This window comes from Passer montanus, unplaced genomic scaffold (assembly GCF_014805655.1).
Source record: "Passer montanus isolate IOZ18808 unplaced genomic scaffold, ASM1480565v1 scaffold2, whole genome shotgun sequence".
Classification (NCBI taxonomy): Eukaryota; Metazoa; Chordata; class Aves; order Passeriformes; family Passeridae; genus Passer; species Passer montanus.
The window spans coordinates 14,027,935-14,044,401 of NW_024366591.1; the positions used below are offsets into that span (position 1 = coordinate 14,027,935).

General features: G+C 37.3%; 1 protein-coding gene across 1 annotated transcript in view; it reads right to left on the reverse strand.

Annotated features, from left to right (window-relative positions):
- UTRN (utrophin) overlaps positions 1-16,467 on the reverse strand; it is a 303,831-nt gene that overhangs the window by 24,547 nt on the left and 262,817 nt on the right. The window contains exons 62-65 of the mRNA XM_039706856.1: positions 12,580-12,737; positions 10,007-10,173; positions 7,325-7,436; positions 861-997 (exon numbers count right to left, since the gene is read on the reverse strand). Coding sequence (XP_039562790.1) covers positions 861-997; positions 7,325-7,436; positions 10,007-10,173; positions 12,580-12,737 — 574 coding nt within the window. The remainder of the gene's footprint in view (positions 1-860; positions 998-7,324; positions 7,437-10,006; positions 10,174-12,579; positions 12,738-16,467) is intronic.

Genomic DNA, 16,467 nt, shown 5'->3' on the forward strand with positions numbered 1-16,467 from the left:
GCGAGGCTATCAATCAGACAGTTTTCAGATTACTTCCTCCTGTCTCTAAAACTGCTAATGAGAAGGTTTTGTTTACGTATTGCAAATGAAAGGCACAGCCCTACAGTCATGAAAGCCCTCAGACCCTGGGCACTGGCCCTGAGCTGCTGCATGAATGCAGAACATCTCTGCTGAACCTTCGCATGGGCTGTTGCTTAGTGGTGCTGTGTTCAGGCAGTGCAGCAGTGCCACAGACTCCAGGATGTGAGGGACAGTCAAGCCACGAAACTAATTCTAGCACCCTGTCAACACATCTTAATTTTTGCTCTTGTAAAAGTGTCTTTTGCTGACAACTGCCAAGTGAGTAAATAAACTGGAGCACTTCTGTCAGCGCCATAAATGATACCATGGAGACACTGAGAGTGCTCTCTCTGATTAGGCCACTAATATTTCTGAAGCCTGTAGGACCCTAATTAACTCAGAAATTTCTAATTCCAGGAATTTTGACATATTCAAACAAGCAGTGCAGTTCTAAAAACCTGGACTCCTCAAAAGTATTCTCTGTAAAACAGCTATTCAGCCCCCACCAAAATCACCTGCTTTGTCCATTACCATTGTAAATTGTAAAGCCATTGTATTATAAAGCCAAAAGCCATGGACATTGTAAAGTCCATGGCTTTATAATACAATGCTGATAAAAATCTAAGCATAAAATATGTTTGGAAATAATAAGGAAGATCTGCAAATAATATGAAACAATACAGAATAATATAGCACAAGGCTCTGCAATTGTTATTGGCTATCTTTTGAGTTTCAGCTTTTTGCTTCTGATGGAACAGGTCAGTGACTCAAGGAGCCACTGCTCTATAAAACAAGCTTACGTCTCCAGGTTGTCACCCTCCAATACTGTCTGCACAGGCAAGTAGCCAAGTCGGGGATGCTTTGCAAAATACTTCTTTGACCGGAATTTATTCTTCAGCACCTTTGTGAAGTCCCGTACATCTTCTCCAGATGTTGTCTAAAAAAAAAAATAAATTCAACATTGCTAAATAGTACTGATTTAATGTCAATAATGTCAATATTATTGATTAATACTGCTGGTGCTGTCCTGAAAAAGAACACATACAAAGAAGAACTTTAAAATTTCAGTTATGCTAAAATTGCCTTTTTAGTGTCCTGAGATACAGTACAATAATAATAGTAATGCACCTAAAAATTGTCTTCTACTGGAAAATAATAGCAAGGCTTCAAATTCCCAGCAATAGATAGAATTACCAATTACTTTATAAATTAGAGAAATTTTGACACAGGTTCAAGTCTTAAGCTAAATATTTATATCCAGTCTTAAGAACAACAAAAAATTAATTTTTGAGAAAAAATTTAAAAGGGAAAAAATCAATTGGTAAGATATAGCCCCCACTGCCTCCCATTCTAGACCTACAATGGAAAACTTTACCACAGGATGGGAATGGTATGTCCTACACCATTCTCTGCTGCAATAGCCAAGATTTTCATAAGCATTTTCTCCAGTTACCAAATCTCTTCCTATAGGATTCTGCCACTACCTGCAATATTCTGGAGTCAAAAAAATGCACAGATGAAGTGGTGGCCAGTGTACAGGCACTGCTCAAAAGCACAGGCAGGCCTGATAAGAACAATTAGTGCCTGAAGTAACAGACCGATTCAGTGGTCTCCTTATTACCACAGAGCAAGATTAGGACATGGATTACCCACAATATTCTACAAGTTTAAGTTTACAAGTTACAATCAACATCTTCCTTCCCTCCCAGCAGCTTTTTTACTGGTCCTGACTGATGTAGCCTCTATCAAAACTGTTAAGTGCTTAGCCCCATTCCTCTCTGCTCCCTCCCGACCCATCACCCTATCCTGAGAACAAAATTAAAATTTATTCAATTGCTTTTAAAAATCCCTTTAACTGGTGATAATCACAGCAATAATGGCAGCACTACTTTGGTAATACTATTCAGCTAACTTCTGCTACAAAAGCAGGGATACATACAGGCATAAAATACAAGGCAAAAATGGCAACAAAGAGATCTGCAGGAAGAAACAATAGCATGCAGTCTGCCTTGAAAGTGTATGTGCTCAGACTGGGCTGAGTATTTCAACAGAACAACCCCTTCCAGCCGGTACTATTGAGCATTTTCTCTTGCAACTGCAGTAAAGAAAACATGGCCATTCAACTCCAGAATTACCTGAAGATTTGCAACAGCTTTTAGAAACTTCCAGTTCAGCCTCTGTAACAAACTACGAATTGTATTCCTGTACCTGCTTTGGGAGAAGCCTGTCAGCATCAAAGAATGCCAAAGCTGATAGACAACCATGCAGAAAATAGACAGGAAGACTTCAGTTTTGTCATCTTTTCCCCAAAGTACTACCAAGAGGCCTGGAGGCAGGTCAGGGAAACTATTCTCTGCTGTCAAAACCTAAAAATATTTCCGTATTCATCTATATATTTTAACGTATGTATAATATATGCAGTAACAGGCTCTGTAATGCATTTCAGATGAGCAATAAAAATAGTAAAACAAACCGGTGTTGGTAGGAGCTTCTCATACGTGGCTTTAAAACATAGACAACAGAGTAAATTTGTGACTAAAGGCTGTTTGAACTGCTGAATTTTAATAAAAGTGAGTCCAGGGAGTGTTCACAAAATCATTCTCAAAAAGCATCTCTCCAACCACTGCACCACCCAAAGAAGGAACACGAGGCCATGCAAAGGGCTGCTTCCTCTCATGCAACAGTAACTCCAACAGATGGAACTCTGCCCCAAGGCCAAGGAATGAAAATTTTAATACCTACACATGGTAGAAATAAATGTCTACTGAGCTGCCAAAATTTTTCCTCTGGTGTATTCTTTATTTGGTATGACAACCTGATTCTCAGAAAGAGGACTAATATGACTGTGTACTGATGGAGCACTGCAAATAGTAACCAGTGACATTTGAGCAGATTTGAAAGAACTATTTTAATTTATATACAATTAAGGTGCAAATCTGAAAAACGTCTTTTTTTTTTTTTTTTGGGCACATAACCACAAAATACAATACAATCCAAAATTGTGCCAAGGAAGATGTACTATAATGTTTTCCTTTAAAAAATAGCCAGGAACTGTTGTGTAGAATCTATTTTCTAAATTAAAACTAGCAGGTACCTTGTGCACTTGTTTACATCATGATATCTTGGCTATTTCCACACAAATCAATAGTACAAGTAGTACCATTGCTACAGAACTACTTTAAAAGCAAAGAAAAAATACTTTCCTTCACTGAAAATTCAGTCCAAAGACCATGCCTTCAAACTGAATTTAAAATCTCCGTTCTTAGAGCAAGACAAAGTTGAGGAAGAAACATTTAATATCCGTGGCTGCCATACACAACTAAAAAGCCATTGTAACAATTGACAAACTGGCATCAGCACTCTTCAATACACCAGCCAGGCACAAAGAGAGTTATAAGCAACAAACTAAGATATAATTACTTGTAATCCAATAAATATTTAAGAAACCAGGAAAGAAGTGGGAAAAAAAATGAGCATGGAGAAATATCTTTTCCATACATATCTTAAAAACCCAATTGGTGTACTCTTTCAGTATACTGGAAATATAACAAATATTCATTGGTAAAAAAGTAATACCAAGATGGTAATAAACTAATTGTAGAGCTCTGAATTACATACCATATAATATAAAAATACAATAAATATGTGAAACATGAATAAATAATATAGAATATTTATAATACATATCTATTTAATTGTATTTATTTCACAATAGTCTCTTTTTCAAATGGAAGCCCACATTCTTATTCCTTTCACTGCATCTAGCTATGTTAAAGGACTAGACTACACCTAAGTCACCATTCTCTTAATTACATTTATTATAGCTAACACAAAACCAATTAGCTGTTTTAATACACACAGAGAAACTGATTCCCAGAAGAGATCTGAACCTCCCTAATGTATGCTGTCATTAAGCCCAGCCACATTAATATAACACAAGTGCCACTACTGAGAGGATTTCCAATTCAAAATAATCTAAAAATAAACTGTGTAGGTAGTTATGTAGGACTACTCCCAAACTAGATGCTGGGAAAAATCTAAGAATATTTTTACATGTCCATGTAAAATTCTACATCTTTTCAGACAAAGATTATGTAAAGGTGAAAAATAAACTAGAATAACTTTGCATTTTTACTACTTAAGAGAGAATTATGTTTTCAGATGCTTCCCTCACCTATCTCTAAATCCTGGATGAAAGAAAAGAAAAAACATTACTGAAGTTATTATAAGGATTTTCTTTCCCACAGCATCAAGAAAACTAAATTGCAAGCTAGGGCAAATACAAAATGGCATTACAGATCAGAATGTGGTAGCTACATACAACTCTGAGGAGTAAATGGTCCTAATCTGAAATTATGAAGCAATTCTTAGCTAAAGCAAATACCAAAAAAGTCATTACAATAGAGAACATATTCCTTAACCCATTCTCCAAATTATTTTAAATTTGATAAGAACTTACTGTGCTTCTGAGAAATCCCTTTATAGCCTACACTGAACCATTCACCTGAAGACAATTAAATGGTCTTCCATCCATCTGTGACTAAGCTCCAGTTCTAAATGTCAGCTTAAGTAATGGAAGCATTTTTTTTTTTACCTATTTATTGCTAGTATTCTTGATAAAAATATATTAATATGCATTAGCAGTAAGCAAGTGAAGCCAGATTTTATTAATGCAGTTTGAGGAGTACACGCATTTGTACTCTGGTTTTCAACACTGGCCAAGAAAGCAACATTTTAACATCAACAGCCTTTGAATTTAGTTGAAAAGGCAGAGCGTATGCACCCTTCCCGTTCAAGCTATTTGTACTGTAATATAATGGATTCTAAAGAACAATTCAGTGGCCTTTGGTGCTTTTATTTCACAGACCCAGGTCTATGCTATTTTTCAGGCATTATTCCATTTAAACATATAAGCTATTCTACTAACTGCAAAAAATTTTGCAGTTCTTGACTATGTTCAATATGTAGAGAGGCTTAGCAACAAATTAGTATACCAACCACAGCGCATTGTTACAAATAGTAAGAATAAATAATACAGGATTCTTTTCATGCAATCATTTCTGTATTCCAGACCTAGACCGGATAAGGCTAGTTAAAATAGTTTGCATGTGGGTACTGATTGTGGAAGTCTAACAGGCATCTAGGTCTGTTCATATAATGGGTCATTTCTTTTTACAGAAATGGAGGTAGCAGAGTGCACTTACATCAGGACCCAAATAAAATTCCAGCTCTCATATTCCACTTCCAAGTTAACGAGGGTCACTGCTGGACCTCTAATTTTATGCATCACCTGAATTATATGTAATTTCTTTTCTTCTGCTCTACTTAAAACTTCCCCAAGTTCCTTCCTTTCCCCCTTTTTATACTGGCCTTCCTTCCTTCACTCTAATCAAGAATGTCATTTTACTCCCCTTATTATTCCATAGTGGAGTCACCTCCTTCCTCCTGTATTTCATGGAAAGAAGGGACTTTTGCCTTACGTTACCTTATTTTACACCTAATATTACTTTAAAACCACATTTTTTTCTGCAGCAGTAACAGAAATTTTCATTATAATGTAAGCCATCCCTATTTCCAGGGAGAGACAGGATTCCAGCCATGTCCAGAATATATTTTTCAGTTTGTCAGCCTTCACTTGTAAATGAGATGGCTCACAGTTACACAATGTGAACTTGTTTAACAAGAGTTGAAAATTCATCTTAGATATCAAATCTGCTGCTTCAGACAAAACCTGAAATTCATCAGAAATACACCATCATGTTCTAGGGAAAGTAAAATACCCCATACCAGATGTAATTTGTATTTGACTAACTCAACAGGAAGGATATCTTATCCTGCAGACAAGCAGTATTATCTGTTTCAATACTCCTTACACCTCAATTTCTGAATTTCCTGCATATTATAGGCAATAAAAAAAGAATATTTCTGTTCCACTAAAGATGAGGTTTATAAAGAAAAAAAAAGTGAATTTTTATGTCTAATCATAGACCTCCAAATCCTGAGGTTAGAATAGTCATGTAATAAAATATAATAAACATTAAAACCAGCTGAAAAAACAACAAATCTATTTAAAAAATGTTCTTCATCGTATTCCCTGACATGTGGATTTATCAATAAAATATTAATATTTAGTTATAGAATTAATGAAAATACACTGACATCACTCATTTTTTTCTGACCATAACGAAGTAAAACCACTACATTAAAGAATTTGAATTTCATTACAGAAGACACGCCAGACAAAAAAAGAGAGGGAAAACACAGGTAGTAAGTCCAACAACTACAGCAAGAAAGTCAAACAACTCAATGAATTTTTGCTACTAGAAGAACCCAAAGAATTTGTAACACTATTGAAAATTTGCTCTGCTGAATCAGCTCCAGTTACATTCTGGTCTGAATTTTTCCAAGCATGCAGAACTTTCACCACTGTTGTGCAGAGCATATATGAATTAGCCGATTAATTCATTTCTAAGGTAAAATTCTTGACTGTAAACAGCTATCTGATAAAAAAAGTGTGAGTGGTACTTGCATGTAGCAGCCCAGGCACTCATTCAGTTAAGAAAGACTCCTAGGAATCTCCTTAAAAAATTTTGTTTGAAACATCATTAGCAAAATAGTGTTACATTAGTGTTATAAAATTAATTTTTGTCAGGTACTGCTGATAAACATCTCACACCACTTCTGGTTACAAATTATCAATTTCGGTTTGTGTTTTTTTTTTTTCCAGCTGCACATTGACTTTTGTATATCCCAGTAAATAGCAATTACACAACAGAATGAAACAAAATCTATTTCTAGCCACATTTTCATGAAGCAAGGAAACGCTGGACCCAAAAACAACCCCATAAAATATTAATGTGCATTACTAGAATATGAAATAATCTTTGCCATTGGTACAGCAACAGTTAAGCAAGTCCTTTTTCTCTGGCATGTTCTTACCCTTATCACGTATGTATGTATGTTAGTATAGAAAAACAGCAGTTGCATTTAATATTCAAGCTTTGTTTTACCAATCAGAAGTGAGGTTTAAGCTCTCTCAGAGGTGGATACTGCTGCCCATTTCTATAGGATCCAAACACTCCCTACATAAAATCAGCAAAACCTGAAAATTTTCTGATGCCTTCCAAAGAGGAAAGTAGGAAGACAAGCCATAGTAAACATACAAGAAAGAAATCCTAGCTAGGCAACAAAGATTATGAAAAAATATTTAGACCTCAATTCTGGGTTGTTATCCATTAGAAACACTGAGCAAAGTGGTACTCACAGGTATACAATACTCCACCATTGGATAATGCAATTTATGGCCCTTTGCTGTGCGGCCAGAAAAGAAACAGCTCTGACAGACATCATAGTTGAAATGTTTTAAGCTCCGGTACCTGTGGGGACATTAAACAAAGTGATTAGAGGTTTACTTCTAATTAAGCCTCACGAAGCAAATTACTTTCTGAAATGGGTCATCTGCTTTTCAGCAGCAGCAACACAAGGACACAGTGAGTTGGCTGGGATTAGCTGAGAGAGAACTTTGAAGTGCGTGAGTGTGCACAACCAGAACGTGGCACGGTCAACACTCACCATGGCCGCAGGCCCAGGGACAGCAGTGCCACTGCAGCAGCTGCAGGGGACACAGGAAACCTGCAGCCCTCTTAGTCCACAGAACCTTCCTACACTACACACCTCACTGAGTATTTAAAAGTTTCTGTCTCCATATCAATATAGAGAGCCATTGTCAATCAACTGCTGCCCAAGCAGCTTTGATACTGAAAGCCCTACAAGCATCAGCTTCATTCGTGGACTGGGAAGAATTTAGAATTTTAAAATTTTTACTGACTTTAAACTACATTGCTTAGTTTTTCTTTTCCTCTGTTTACTATTCATGTGTTATCTCAGAAAAACTTATATAAAGCAGACTGGTTTATTTCAGTTTTTATACTCAAAAGTTAAATTAAAAGTTTGTAAATAATTTTGATGCTCAGAAACTCGACACACATTTCAGAAAATTTAATTCTCCAGAATTCATGAATTGTAAGAATAATTTAAAATTCAGTTAAAAATATACAATGATTTGTTTACTTTTAGTTGACTTTTAAGAGAGTGTATGTATAAATAGGCTAACAAACTTCTACAGTACCCCTTGTACTAAATGTAATCACCAGGAACATGATTTATTTATTTATTTAGACTAAATCAACAGTTCGGTTCCAGATTGCACCCACTGTTTCCATGCTATGATTTTCTGACTGGATGAGGTTATATCATTTGTATGAAACTAAAATGAGCTAACTGAACCAAATTGAATAGCTACTGAATAGTTAAAGTTTAAATTAAATTGCTTCCTGAGAGTAGTTTTCAGTACCCATCCACATTTTTCCCCTGTTGAGTTTTATGTTTTGTTTTGCAAGAGAATATGTCTATAAATGTAAAAGTTCACTTTAAAAGATGCTGATCCAACTTGTTTATAATCTTTTCTCAGAGCCAGTGCATTAAATGGCTACATTTACCTTCTGCTAAGATGCTAGATGCTTTTGTTGTTGCAGATCTCTAGCTTCCTTGTAGAAATCATTTAAAATGACCCAGTCTTTGTCTTCTTTTCTGTCTCTCTGCCCTCCTACACATAGTACAACTTAGACAACTGTAACAGCTGAGCCAGAGCTTTGTCACCCTATGCTTCCTCAAACAATAACAAAGACAGGAACACTTATAAAATTTCATTGCCTCTTAAGACAGGCAACAAAGTTTGATCAATTGTAGAAATTATTTAAAATGACCCATTCTAAATGGGTCTTTGTCTTCTTTTCTGTCTCTCTGCCCTCCTACACATAGTACAACTTAGACAACTGTAACAGCTGAGCCAGAGCTTTGTCACCCTATGCTTCCTCAAACAATAACAAAGACAGGAACACTTATAAAATTTCATTGCCTCTTAAAACAGGCAACAAAGTTTGATCAGATTATTACTTTTGCAAATACTCACATACCTATAGTTATAATAAAAAATGAAAAAGAGGGTTGCTAGCTCATTCCCGTAAGATTGACTAAAGCCAGCTTTCCTGAAACTAGGCAAGATGAATCTGACTTCAGGATTCATATTATTATCCTCTAAAATAACAGAAAGATGGAGAACAGGAACCACAATGAACAAAAATTCCTCATCTGCCCAGATACCTGAAGAAAAATCTTTGAAGCACTTACATTACAGACTGCTTTATATTTTTCCTAGATAATACATTAGACTCCATGACCACAGTAGAGGAAAAAGCCAGTTATGCTTACCTCTAGCCTCTACTGCAGATTCTGGGGATAGGGATTGCATCGCTTTATACACTGGAGCAATCAATTTACAAATGCATGTTAGCCATAGCAATACTTACTAAGGGTACCAACTACAGTTTAGGAGATTAACATGGAGAATATTCCCCATGTAACATTTTCTTGTAGAATTCATACCCTGTAGGGACATAGACAGGGACTTTACAAGTCTCATCACAGCAACGTATCAGTATTTAAGGAAGGAAAGATTGATGTTGAAGGACGTTTTATACTGCCTGGCATAAGTTAGTTTACCAAGCCTTATGCACGAGAGCAGACAGACAGTCCATGTTTTTTCTTACTGATCACCTCCTTTTGACCTTGTGCTTACAGAACACATGGGGTGCATTTATACTTCATTTGCTATCTCTTGGATCCACCAAATCCAAAACCATCTGATGATGACAGAGGCCACCCTGTGCCTCTGTCAGCCACAGGACCACTGAGTATCTTAACCATGGCACTGCATGAGCCACAACTGCACTGTCTCAGGCCACACTGTGGCCTCACCATGGGTGACAGAACCCATCTTAAAGAACGAGAACAGTGGAAAACCAGACAGGAAAAACTTCATTTGTTGGAAGTCTCAAAAATGTGGATATTTTCAGAGAAACATTGCACCTAACACCTCTCCTCTTACCTAAATCCAACAATTGGACACTCCTTACAGATGTTGCACTTGGCCTGATGTTTTGCTGTTTCTGCAGCTGCCACACGGTGTAGAACTGGCAACCACACCATAGACTGTGGTTCTAAGCGCATCCAATCTATGAATTGCTTTACAGTTATTTCTGGCTTATTGTTGTTCTGTGGAGAGAAAAAACCCACATCCAAATTAAAAAAAAACAACAAAAAAACAAAAAAACAACAACAAAACAAAACAACAGACACCCATAAGCAGATTTTCCGTAGAATTCTATGGAAAAAAGACCCCAACACAAAACAAAACATCAGACACCCATAAGCAGATTTTCCTTAGAATTCTATGGAAAAAAGACCCCAACAACCTGATTATTTCCATGACAGTTTAATCCAAAACCATTTACAGGCTATAAGAAATAAAATGAAAATCAAGAAAACAAGTTAAGTCAGTAAGACTTTAGAAGACTAAACAGCTGTGATAGAGTGGACAGATGGTAAGAAAGATGGAGGACATAGTAGAGAAGTAACAGACTGTAAAGCAAAGCTGTCTTTCAACTGAAAGGACTTGAAAAGTAAGTGAGCATACTCTGCAGTTCAGACATACTGAAGACATGGTTATCTTCTGAGTTACGATTGATGACAAATTGCTGTAAGTCAGTAGTGTTTGCATGTGTATACTGATTGCCCCAAGACTCATCAATTTTTTATTGTGTTCTAAGCCCACAGTGTTCTTTCTAGTTAGCACATTAAACATAACACACACACACAATAAAACAAACAGGCAAAGAACAAGAAAGGAATCTGCCATTTATAGCCAGTCACAGCAAGAATATATCAGAGCTGATGTATTAACATGATTGTTTTAAGAAGCAAGCAAACCCACTTCCATTTTTCCTTTAAGTTATAACCACCAGAGGAGCCTAGCTACAAAGGTATTGTATTCATCAACTTTGTCAGCAATAACAAAAGAGCTCAATATTTCTGAGCTCAATATTGCTCTGAAGCAATAAAATAAAGCTTTAAATGAAAGTTATTCTTAAATGGTAACACAAGATGGAAAGCTTCTTAACCTATTCATGGTCCAAGTTTTTTCCTCACAACAAAATACTTGTTTTCACTGGGCTGAGATAACTGACATGCAGCTGCACATTTTCTCTATGTTCTCCTAACCAGGGACTGAACTTGAACTACTCCTGTGAGATGAGGGATTGCAACCTCATTATCACTATAATTGTAATAATACATCAAGTATTTAAACACTGTCTTGCTGGTACCCCCCACCCATCATTGAATAGCATGGGAGATGGGGTAGATCCTTGAGGGACATAAAGGTCATTCTTCTGTCATACAGAAAGTCTGTGAATAATAAATGAAAAATATATTTCAGTATGACTCAAACCACTCAAAGCCAGTGATAGATAAGTCAAGCACCACCCCTTACTGTCTGAAGCAGCAATGTTAAAACACCAGGGGAAACTTTACATGGTTAATTGGTCAAACTAACTTCCATAAGTATCTATAAAACTATTCATGACCTGGACAAACACTCTTCCATCCTCATTGCCCGAATCCAGACATGAATCTGATAGTTCTGGAAAAAAGCCAACACAACTGTGTTTTTCAAAGAATTGGACAAAAATGTAGAAATATCTGTGAAAGAATGGCAAAAGAAAATCCTCTGAAAGTTCACTAAAATCTTTAATGTTTGTCCATGTTCTATTCAATAAAATCAGAAATGTCAAGTCAGTAATTTTATATAAGCCATGGTGTATTTTTAATCCATATATAATTTCTGACAATGCTCAAATCAGCTACTTTCACATAAATAAGGCACTGAAGCATTATGGCTATCACTAGCAAACATTTGGAGCCTTAGGCATCCTTGAAAAAGTCAGAGTTAGTTGTGTTCCATTACAACATTCTGTTTTTAATTCTCATCTTCTTTAAACAGACAGACACTCCTTGCAGCCTCATTAACCCCCTGCATGTAGTGTGGAGCTTCACAGCAGGCTGCAAGAGCTTTATTCCATGTTCTGATCGGCTGCATAAAGGCTTGCAATATAAAAAAGACTATGCTTGAAGTTTCATGCAATTGCAAGGTCTTTTGTCAGTAACATAGTACTAAATAATTTCCTCATGCACAAGGTCAGAAGTTACTATCAACATAATTTTCTTGTTCTGTTGAGATCATGCCTTATTTCAGCTGGAAAAAGCATATTGTTCTCACAGCATCAGGTTGCTTTGAACAATGCAAAGCAGGACAACTGGCTGCTACAAATTTTTTCAACAGCTTTTAGAGCTGCAAACACTGTCAGAATCATTAAGATTTATGTATTCTTCTGGCTAAACAAAATCTGTTTGATTCTCTCCTAAACCATAAACCATCTTTCCCAGCTGCATTTTCACATTAATTTCCCATACTTATTTGCAAGAGCATATTCATTTCTGTTCAAAACACAGCAGATGTTTTTATACTCCTCTCTTCTTTTTACATCAGCACGTAAAAGTGAGTCTGTAAACTTAAGAGAGTTTGGTTTTATTTTGTTCTTCACATGAAGGTCTTTATCTTACCTGTTGGAAGCAGCTGCGCACACTGGGTTCAATGTTGCTGCCACCAAAGGCTGCCACTTCCCCAAGCTGTCGCGGGATCTGGATAGCATCGTGAAGCAGAAGGCCCAGCTGCCTCTGGTCACACATTTCTGTAGGGCCTGCCACCTCCTTGAAGAGGTCTGCAACATCAATAAAAGACACCATTTAATTCCATTTTCATGTACATCTCCTTTCATTCATTAATGCTGCAGCTCAAGCTTTTAATTTCTGTATTATTTTCATTATTACAAATCGTCACTGTCCCATTTACAAGAGTTTACCTTCATCTAATCTTGATTCATAACCATTCAAGTGAGAAAAATAAGGTCAAATAAATGAAGCTATATGGTTTCTTATGGCACATAGTGGACAGGAAGATAATATGAGAAAGCACAGCTTCACCAGCAAATATTCCTGCCTGACATACCTAATGACCTTCCATGATAGAGTGACTACATTATTGGACAGGAGCATGACTATAGATGTCACCACTCTAGATTTCTGTATGGCTTTTGACACAGTCCCCCACAACATCCTTGTCTCCAAATTCAAGAGAGATGGGTTCCATTGGTGGACTGTGAGATGGATAAGGAATTGGTTGGATGTGGCCAACAACAGGATAGTGGCCAACAGCTCAGAGTCCCAATGGACAACAATGATGAGTGATGTCTCTCAAGGGCCCGTACTGGGACCAGTGTTATTTAATATTTTCATTAATAAAACAGATGAAGGGATCAAGTGCACCCTCAGCAAGTCTGCAAGTGACACTAAGCCAAGTGGTGTGGCTGACACACCTGGAGAATGGGATGCCATCTACACCTGGACAACCTGGGAACCTCATGGGGTTCAACAAGGCCAAGTGCAAGGTGCTGCCCCTGGGTCAGGGCAACCCCAGTATCAGTTCAGGCTGGGGGACAAAGGGACTGAGGGCAGCCCTGTGGAGAAGACTTGGGGGTGCTGGTAGATGAAAAGCTGGACAGCCCAGAAAGTCAACCATATCCTGGGCTGCATCAGAAGAAGTACAGCCAGCAGACTGAGGGGAGTGATTCTGCACACTCTGCTCCTGTGAGACCCCATGTAGAGTCCAGCTCTAGGGTCCCCAGCACAGGAAAGACATGGAGCTGTTAGAGCAGATCCAGAAAAAGGCTAAATAACTCATCATAGGAGAGATGTTCCATCACTGTGAAGAAAGGCTGAGAGAGTTAGGGTTCTAAAATCTGAAGACTCGAGGGAGACCCTATTGTGGCTTTTCGGTACTCAAAGGGGCCTTATAAGAAAGCTGGGAACACAGCTTTTAGCAGGGCCTGTTGTAATAGGACAAGTAGTAATGGTTTTAAAACTAGAAAGGTAGATTTAGACTAGTTATTAAAAATCAAATTTTTTACAATGAGGGTAGCAAAACAGTAGAACAAGTTGCCCAGAGAGGTGGTAGATGTTCTATTGCTGGAAACATTCAAAGACAGATTAGACATGGCTCTGAGCAATCTGATCCAGCTGAAGATGACCCTGCTCATTGCAAGGCAGTTGGTCTAGATAACCTTCCAAACCAAACTATTCTATGATCCCATGAAGAATGAAATAATATTTTAGATATCTACATCTTGTGTTAAAAAACTATGATATGCTTCAGTTGGCTGGGGACAGAAGCACAATTACTCTGAACTGAGACTGGAAGTTATCACAAGTCACAACTGGCCATGTGGAATAGCTTAAAGCAAGAACAGCAGCCAGAAAGACAACCTGAGCTAAACAATAATTACATTTTCTTCCTGGATAGCCATGTCTGCTTCCATGTACTTTTCCTTCACTGATTCCATTTTCCTAAGGCAGGTGTCAAGCCCTGCAGTATAAATGGATGAACCAGGATGACTGCAACAATGGAAAAAATTGATGCTGAAAGGGATCAAGAAAATTTTTCCAGATACAGGCACTGGAAAGGAAGATAGTGTTTGTACCTACACTCACAGTAAAGCACTGAGTTATAGGCCTGTCAGCAGTACAGTTATTATTTCTCATGTGCTTTCTTAGCACGTTTCTTTGATTGGACAATTTTAATTTTTAAAATGTTCAGCTAAAAACGTTAATGTTTCTGCCAACAATTTTGATTTATGAACTCTGTAGCTGTGTACATTAGCATTCAGTCAAGAGATTAATCTTTCCTGAAAACATCTTAAATGCTGAGTTTATCTAAGAAATATTTTTTAATTCTGTGATTTGTACAAATTACAGAAGAAGCAGAATAAAATTATTATGTTCATTCCAGCCGGTTTTTACAATGTCCTTTTGCACTCAATGGCTGGCTTGGATTAAAGCCCCAAGTAATCATAAAAGAAAAAGAATCCATCTATATTATGCCCTTACTTTTTCATGTTTCCCATCAGAACAACCACCAATAAATTAGAAATAAATGTAATTTGAAAATTCAGTCTGACTGCACTTCTGATCAAGAAAAAGCCAACCTTTGTTCAGAAACACTCATGAATAACTCTTATTACATGGTGTAAATTGTTTTGCCCTTCATTTGGAGCAACTGGCAAGCTTTGTCAGTGTGCTTCAGTCTAGGCACAGATTTTTCTTCTCAAAGGAGGTGGAAGCAGAAGAAAGGATCTTCACCAAAAAGAAATCCAGACAACTGAACTAATTTTTGGATTTTATTGTATTTTTCTCACCCTTTCTTGCCTAGTCAAACAGCAGCTACAGCATCTTGCCCACTCAGTGTTGACAAAAAAAACCAAACCAAGACTGACAGAATTAGGGGACAGAATTAGTACTGTCCAGCTGCAGGCTCCTCTTGGCAATCCCAGATCCTGGCTATATTCTTCCTCTGAGGATGGGACAGTTTTTCAATTTCTAAGAGTTAGTTTTAAAACTATCAGTTGATAGTATATCAAACTATCAGTTGATAGTATATTTTTTAAAAAAAGAAAAAATTTGTCTTATTCTTTCTGTTTGCACCAGTCTGCAGTGAAAACAGACCATTAAAGAAGAATAATTCATTAGTTGCTGGAGCTGGGAGGCAGTAATTTCCTAAGCCCTAACACTACAGTTGACTGTGGAGCTGGTAAATAGAGGAAAACGATGCTACAGGAGAGGGAACAGTGATTAGCTAGGAGGAAAACAGCAAATACCTCTGAAGAGCTCAAACTCCTCCAAATAATTTGTTTCTTAACATTGGCAGCTGTGCCACAAACAAAGACCATAGAGGTGCAAGGAGTTCATGGATGGCACCCTCTTTTCCCAAACCCCTCAATGTGGCACACAGGAGGAGAAACTCCAAAACTGAAGGCATGGAAAGTGAGAATGCTCTTGTTATCTGGCCTACCTACTCCAAATAACCCATGAGCAATGGAGGGTACCCATTCCCTTGGAAAGGAGGCATGGCAACATCTCTCAAGTGGGAGATGGAGGAGAACTTATTTTAGCTCTGACAGGGAGCACCCAGGCACCCTACTCACCACCAGTGGGAAAGAGACTCCATATATCACACATCAACAATCTCAAAAGCCACAAAAAGCCTCAAAAGCCTCTTTTAAATGAAATTTGTTAACATGTACATACACACTAAAGGAGTCTCAACACAAAATACATTGATATGAAGGTTAAACTGTTTAGGGAACTCTACCAAAGTACAAGAATGACTGAGGAAGCAGAGATAAGATGATTCAGGATCTGAGTTGTATGAAAAAAACCAGAAACCAGGAGAAGAGACATCAGTTAAATAAATCCATCCTCACACTAGTATTTTGAGGATTACAGCCAGGGGATTCTGTAACTTAGCTGGACACCTGAAAAAAATTTACTTAATGGTTGATAAAGGGATACTTGAAAATATTGAAAAGTTTATTGAATTCCTATCAAAAGGATAATAGC